General features: G+C 46.3%; 1 protein-coding gene across 1 annotated transcript in view; it reads right to left on the minus strand.

Annotated features, from left to right (window-relative positions):
• Window positions 1–748: 748 nt before the first annotated feature.
• The window catches only part of LOC119595643 (leucine-rich repeat-containing protein 55-like), a 41667-nt gene continuing 35011 nt past the window's right edge, over window positions 749–7404 (minus strand). Inside the window, exons 7-10 of the mRNA XM_037944750.1 lie at window positions 5489–5534; window positions 1760–1837; window positions 1547–1616; window positions 749–753 (exon numbers count right to left, since the gene is read on the minus strand). Of these exons, the coding sequence (XP_037800678.1) occupies window positions 749–753; window positions 1547–1616; window positions 1760–1837; window positions 5489–5534 (199 nt within the window). The remainder of the gene's footprint in view (window positions 754–1546; window positions 1617–1759; window positions 1838–5488; window positions 5535–7404) is intronic.

Here is a 7404-nt window from a genome sequence, read left to right on the forward strand (position 1 = left end):
GTTCTGCCCAGCCAAAGGCCCCTGTTTGTTGGTGGGCAAGGGCCCCGGCTTTAATTTGGGTCCAAAGACCCTTTCTTTGGGAGGGGGGTCTCCTAATAGACCCCCCCACTCCTACCTCCGTTTCTGGGGAAAAACTCACCAAGGATGTCGCAATTTCCTGAGGGTTTTAAAGGGGAAGTGGGAAGGGGTGTTTAAGAAGCATGGGGGGGCAAGGGTTGGGGGGAAGGGGATGGTAGAAAAGCAAAGGGCTTTCCTGCTGTGCAAAAACACCGGGGACGTCGCTTTGCCTCTGGAAAAATAAACCCCTTTCCCTTTCTCCTTATTCCAATACTTTCCCTTTTCAATTTTACCTTTTTACATTTCTTTTTAAAAGCTTCTGAGCTTTTCAGTGGTAACAGAATTGGACCCGGAAATTGCTCTCCTTGATACCTTTTCCCACCTTTAACATACTCTTGTTGCCCCTTTTCTTTAAAAAAGGCAAAAGTTGCTCCATGGCCCATACCTGGCAGTGGAAGCATCCGCATACGGTTGGGCCCATATGGCTTTACTTGAGGTGGTACCATGCTACTTAACCGATTCTGGAAGGACTAACGCTAACGTGTTAAAAGTTAGAAGAAGAGCTGGTGTCGACTGTTCCAACCCACCAACTTTCCTCTAAACGTTTTTAACTTGGCCACTACATTAAATTCTCTAGTTCCTCGAACAGTTTCTCCTCAAATACCTCATCAGGTCTCGGAAAAACAATTCCTTACCCTGATTAAGGGTTTTTTGTGAGAACATGAAAACTTGAGCCCCAGGAAATGTCGCTATCGCACGCAGACGGTTCCACTCTCGTCTGGTGACAAAACCTCAACCTATCAGGCTACCTCTCGCTGTGGGGTGATGCGAGGATCACGTTAACATACTTCCACATTTTTCGTGTACTTCGAAAATATCAAGATCCATGATTGTACACCATCCTGGTCTTCACTACTAGGTACTTACTAATATGAAATGTTTTCATATTACCAAGTACGATTTTCCTTAGTGATTGAGGAGGACTTTTCACCCTTCTTACCTGGTCTTGGGAGCCCAGGAACCATTACGATTCCATTCTTGGCCCTTTGGAAGCTAGAAATGTTTCCAAAGTGACAATACGTGGGAAAAACAAAAATGTTCCAGATGACTGGTCGGGGGATTGCGTAGGTCGTCATGGAGAGGAGCTAGATCTTTGTAAATTTGTAGTACTCTTACATTTTGAATTCTTCATTTCTTCACCCCCCACCCACCTGGAGTCCAAACGAGGGGTAGCTATAGTTTGGGGTTCAAAATCTCGCCAACTCCACAGGGTTAAGATGAAATAATACGCAGCCACTAATTAACAGTACTGATGGCAGTCGCGGGAGCCTAGCGCTAACGCAACTGAATAGTGCCTGCTTTGACCCTAGCCATACTTTGACCAGCCGATTGACTTGACCGGGCCTTGATCAGCCACCCGTCTAACCAGAATAAAAGGACCAAAGAGGTGTGTTTGCTAGCTGCAGACGCAGCATGCGCAATCGCTCACCTCCAGGACTCCTGTCTTCCTGGTAATACGGGATGGCCACGCACCGGCAAGACCACGTTGGGAAGTTCTCCTGGTCCAGATGGAATAAACCAGGGTGGGTGCACCATCCCCTCTTGCATAGGCCTTGGTGACACCCAGGAAGCCATTTTGTCTCATCCCTCACTGGTGACCCCTCCAGTAGGGTAGCCCCCCCCCTCCCCCTGGTCCGCTCACCAGATCACTGAGAAAAGGGACCTCTGCCCCCCCACCGCGGCAAGGCGGCTTCCGTGTAGGGGGGTCCCAGGTGAAGACCTGAAAGTCCCGTACAGATCTGAGAGCTTTCATTATGAAACAAGTCCAACATCCGATAACAGTGGGAGTTGCAGATGAATAGCTTCACATCCTATAGTCAAGTCTTACATGTACGCGCTCGGTAAAGCCGCAGAAGCGTTGGTTCATCTGCACCCCAAGATAAATGTGAAAGAACCCCAAAATGCTAAGTGGCTTTTGTAGCCTTCCTTTTACTGTTTGATGTGATGCACCCTGTAAGCCTTGAGTAAAATTAGACCCAGTACTTCACCTCTTGGACAAATTGCAGTGGGTTTGCTCCTACATAGAGGGAAGGATGGAACTTCCTCGTTTGTGGAAATGTTTTAGCCATGGTCTTGCTTGGAGAAAATTTAAAACCCATGATATGTTGCCCACTATACAACCTGATTTATTGCAGCCTGCATGTGTCCTTGCACATCCTGTAAGTCTCCTGAGCAGTACAGTGTAAAGTCATCCACATACAGATTACATGAGACAGCACTTGGAACAACCTTTACGATGTCATTTATAGCAATGGCAAACAGGGTCACACTTAAGACACACCCTTGTGGGACCCCTTCCAGCTGATCTTCCAGGTTAGAGACTGTTTCCTACCCAAACTCTAAACTTTCTATGAAGGTAGGTAATGCTCCTCTTAAACCAATATCATACAACTTCTTGAGTATGCCATGCTTCCAAGTAGTATCATAAGCCTTTTCAAGGTCAGAGAAGACTGCTATCATGTAAAGTCGCTGTGCAAAGGAATTCTGTATAGCAGTTTCCATCCTTACAAGTGATCTGTGGTCGACTCAATCTCTAAACCCATATTGATATGGAGTCAGCACGTTTTTCCTTTTCTAGCATCCATGTCAACCTGAAGTTAACCATTTTCTCCATCAGCTTGCAGATGCAGCTGGTGAGAGAAATTGGTCTGTAATTTCCTGGTGTGGAAGCATCCTTGCCAGGTTTAGGGACAAGAATGATTATAGACTCTTTCCATGTGGATGTCACTGTACCCTCCCTATATATCCTATTGAATAGGTCCAACAAGAACTTCTGGGATCTCTCTGGCAAGTGAGATATCATTTGATATGGAATATCTCACTTCCTGGGGCAGTCTTACGGCAGAAGCTGCAAAGCAGAGTCCATCCCCTTTGCTCAAAAATGGCCAAGTTGTATGGAAGTTCTGCTGCAGTCCTACTGAAGAACGACACTGGGTGTTCGTTCCTGTTCAGCCCGAAGAGTGGAAAATCGGGCAGTGTAAGATGCTCCAGAGGAGATCCTGCCATGGATTTAGCTAGTCATTAGCAACATCTTTTTTTATCTGTGATGATTATGCCATAAATCTTCAAAGCAGGTGGTGACAGTGATGTGGCTCTTTCGAGCGATCTTACGCACCTTGTCGATCCCCATGCTAAGGGGGGTCCCAGAGTTAATCAAGGAGACATACTGTCTCCATGAGTCCGTCTGGCCTCCTTTTAGCACGGGGCCTGGCCTTGGCTCGAGGTCTTTTTGAAATGGATCAAGGTTACATCACTGGGGCGTCGTTTCAACCTGCCTGAATGTCGCTGAAGTTGAAGTTTACCCATTTTCTCCATCACTTGCAGATGCAGCTGGTGAGAGAAATTGGTCTGTAAATTTCCTGGTGTGGAAGCATCCTTGCCAGTTTAGGAGGAAAAGGAATGATTATGGGACTCTTTCCATGTGGATGTCACTGTACCCTCCCTATATATCCTATTGAATAGGTCCAACAAGAACTTCTGGGATCCTCTGGTAAGTGAGATATCATTAGGTATGGAATATCGTCCCCCTTCCTGGGGCAGTCTTACGGCCCAGAGCTGCAAAGCAGAGTCCATCTCCTTGCTCAAAAATGGCAAGTTGTATGGAAGTTCTGCTGCAGTCCTACTAAAGAACGACACTGGGTGTCGTGCCTGTTCAGCCCGAACATTGGAGAATCAGGCAGTGTAAGATGCTCCAGAGGAGATCTCTGCCATGGATTTAGCTAGCTCATTAGAAACATCTTTTTTTATTCTGTGATGATTATGCCAATCAATCTTAAAAGCAGGTGGTGACAGTGATGAGATCTTTACGGAGCGATCTTAACGCACCTTGTCCGATACCCATGCTAAGGGGGTCCCAGAGTTAATCAAGGAGACATACTGTCTCCATGACGTCCGTCTGGCCTCCTTTAGCATGCGCCTGGCCTTGGCTCAGGTCTTTTTGTAATGGATCAAGGTTACATCACTGGGGCGTCGTTTCAACTGCCTTAATACCGCTTTCCTTGCTCTGACAGCTTGTTGGCATTCATCAGACCACCATGGTACTGGAGGTCGACGGTAATGCCCGCTACTTTTGGGAATGGATGCTTCTGCTGCAAGGTGAATTCGTGATGTGAAGTGATTTAAAAGCATCTTGAACCCCACTGGAAATCATTAACAGATCCTTGCAATACTGCAGTTGATCTAAAAAGATTCCAGTCCGCATGTTCAAGTCGCCATCTCTGCACTCCATTGGCTGGAATACCATTCACCTCCTCCAAAAGTATTGGAAAATGGTCACTTCCATGTAAGTCCTCCATAACCTGCCAAGTGAAATTCATCTGTGAATCAGGTGAGACAATTGACAGGTCTATATTGGAGAATGTCCCAGTTTGAATTTCGAAATGTGTGGGAGTGTCACTGTTCAATTAAAACTGCATCTACTCTTTGGAGCAAGGACTCCAAGGCCCTTCCTCGAGAGTTGCACAAAGTGTCTCCCAAGAGGTGATGCCGACCATTGAAATCTCCCAAGAGTAGAAATGGATGTGGCAACTGCCCTAGTAGATCTTCCAAATCATTTATGTTGAGATTATGTGGAGGAAGGTAGATGGATGCAACAGTGTAAGGTTGTGTCAAGCCTATTCTCACAGCCTTCACCTGCAGTGTTGTCTGCAGGTGGATGGCCTGAAGAGGAATATCCTGACGTACCATTACTGCTACTCCTCCATGAGGTCCATTGTCAAAAGTCCCATAATGGGCTTGAATTTGGAATCCTCTCAGGGAAAACGGATGATTTTCCCTGGTCATAATCTCTTGTAGGCATACACAAACTGGGTTACATGAAGCTATCAGATGTTGCAGTTCTTCCCATTTTGCATGAATTCCCTGACAGGATTAGGATTGGATTAGGGTAACCAGTTCTTTAAACTATTTTTTCATAAGGTGTTTGGCAGCACCTGTGGTCAAGGTTTGCCCTACACCTTTAGGCTGTCCCTTTCCAGGATCTTGGGAGAGTTTTTTGAGGGGTTGTTTAACTGTTAGTTTCTACAGGCTTCCTTTTGACAGGCTCAGGATTTCTTTGCCTGGGCAAAGAACAGACCTGAGCCTTTGCTTCAGGGGCATTCTGCCTAGCAGCAGAGGCCCCTGTGGATGTGGTGGCAGCTGGAGCTGTCACCGTTGAGACCCCTGGAGCCCTTCCTGACGGCTCCAAAGACCCCACCTTGAAATGAGTCTTTTGAACAGACTCAGGATTCCTTTGCCCGGGGAAAGGACAAACCCGAGCCTTTGCTTCAGGGGCATTCTGCCTAGCAGCAGAGGCCCTTGTGGATATGGTGGCAGCTGGGGCTGTCACCATTGAGGCCTTTGGAGCCTCACCTGATGGCTCCAAAGACCTTACTTTGGGAGGAGGAGTTTCTTCAATAGACCTCACTCCTACTCCGTTTCTGGTGGAATTCACCAGAGGCAGTTTCAGCAATTGGGGACTGAGGTTTAAAAGAAGTGGCAGAGTGTGTGGTGTAAGAAGCATTGGAGGGCAAGGGTTGGTGGGAAGGAGGATGAGCCCCGAACCGAAGCAAGGATTTACCTGGCTGTGCAAACAGCACATGGACACGTCGCTTTTTCCTCTGGAAAACTAACTTCTCCTTGCTCCTTATTATCAAATACTTCTTTCTCAAATTTGTACCTTTTACACTGCTTTGAAGAAGCTTCATGAGCTTCTTTGCAGTGGTAACAGCATATTGGGCCTGGACAGTTGTCATCTTCTTGATGACCTGTCGTACCACACGTTACACATATTCTTGGTTGTCCATTTTCTTTAAAACGGCAAGAGTTGGCTCCATGCCCATAACCCTGGCAGTGGAAGCACCACATAGGGTTGGGCACATAGACCTATCAATAGGCTCACCTGATTCACAGTTGAACTTCACTTGGCAGGTCATGGAAGACTTGCATGGAAGTGACCACTTTCCAATACTTTTGGAGGAGGTGAATGGTATTCCAGCCAATGGAGTGCAGAGATGGCGACTTGAACATGCGGACTGGAATCTTTTTAGATCAACTGCAGTATTGCAAGGATCTGTGAATGATTTCCAGTGTATTCAAGATGCTGTTAATCACCTCACATCACGAATTCACCTTGCAGCAGAAGTATTCATTCCCAAAAGTAGCGGCCATTATCATCGACCTCCAGTACCATGGTGGTCTGATGAATGCCAACAAGCTGTCAGAGCAAGAAAAGCTGCATTAAGGCAATTGAAACGACGCCTCAACATTGTAACCATGATCAATTACAAGAAGACCCGATCCAAGGCCAGGCTAGACGGACGTCGTGGAGACAGTATGTCTCCTCGATTAACATAAGAACGCTGGAAAGAGTATATCCATGTCACAACCTGCTCTGAAGATAGATGGCATAATCATCACAGATAAAAAAGATGTTGCAAATGAGCTAGCTAAATCCATGGCAGAGATCACCTCTGGAGCATCTTACACTGCTCAATTCTCCACTTTTTGGGTGGAACAGGAACAACACCCAGTGTCATTCTTCAGTAGGACTGCAGCAGAACTTCCATACAACTTGCCATTTTTGCGCAAGGAGATGGACGCAAGACTGCCCCAGGAAGTGACAATATTCCATACCAAATGATATCTCACTTACCAGAGAGCTCCCAGAAGTTCCTGTTAGACCTATTTAATAGGATCTATAGGGAGGGCACAGTACCATCCACATGGAGAGAAGCTATAATCATCCTGTTTCCCAAACCTGGCAAAGATGCTTCCACACCAGGAAATTACAGACCAATTTCCCTCACCAGCTGCATCTGCAAGCTGATGGAAAAATTGGTCAACTTCAACTTCAGCGACATCACATGATAGCGTCCCTTCTTGACCTTGAAAAGGGGTTACGATACGACTTTGGAAGCAAGTTGTATGACAATGGTTTAAGAGGAGCATTACCTACCTTCATACAAAGCTTCCTTGCTGACAGGAGTTTAGAGTTCGGGTAGGAAACAGTTTCTCTAACCTAGAAGATTAGCTGGAAGGGGTCCCACAAGGGAGTGTCTTAAGTGTGACCCTGTTTGCCATTGCTATAAATGACATCGTAATGGTTGTTCCAAGTGCTGTCTCATGTAATCTGTATGTGGATGACTTTACACTGTACTGCTCAGGGAAGCTTCAGGATGTGCAAATACACAGCAGACTGAATAAATCAGGTTGTACATTGGGCAACATATGGGTTCAAATTTTCCCCAAACAAACCATGGTATACATTCCACAACGAGGAAGTTCCATCCTTCCTATGTAGGCAATAAA

The sequence above is a fragment of the Penaeus monodon genome, chromosome 36 (assembly GCF_015228065.2).
Source record: "Penaeus monodon isolate SGIC_2016 chromosome 36, NSTDA_Pmon_1, whole genome shotgun sequence".
Taxonomy (NCBI): Eukaryota; Metazoa; Arthropoda; class Malacostraca; order Decapoda; family Penaeidae; genus Penaeus; species Penaeus monodon.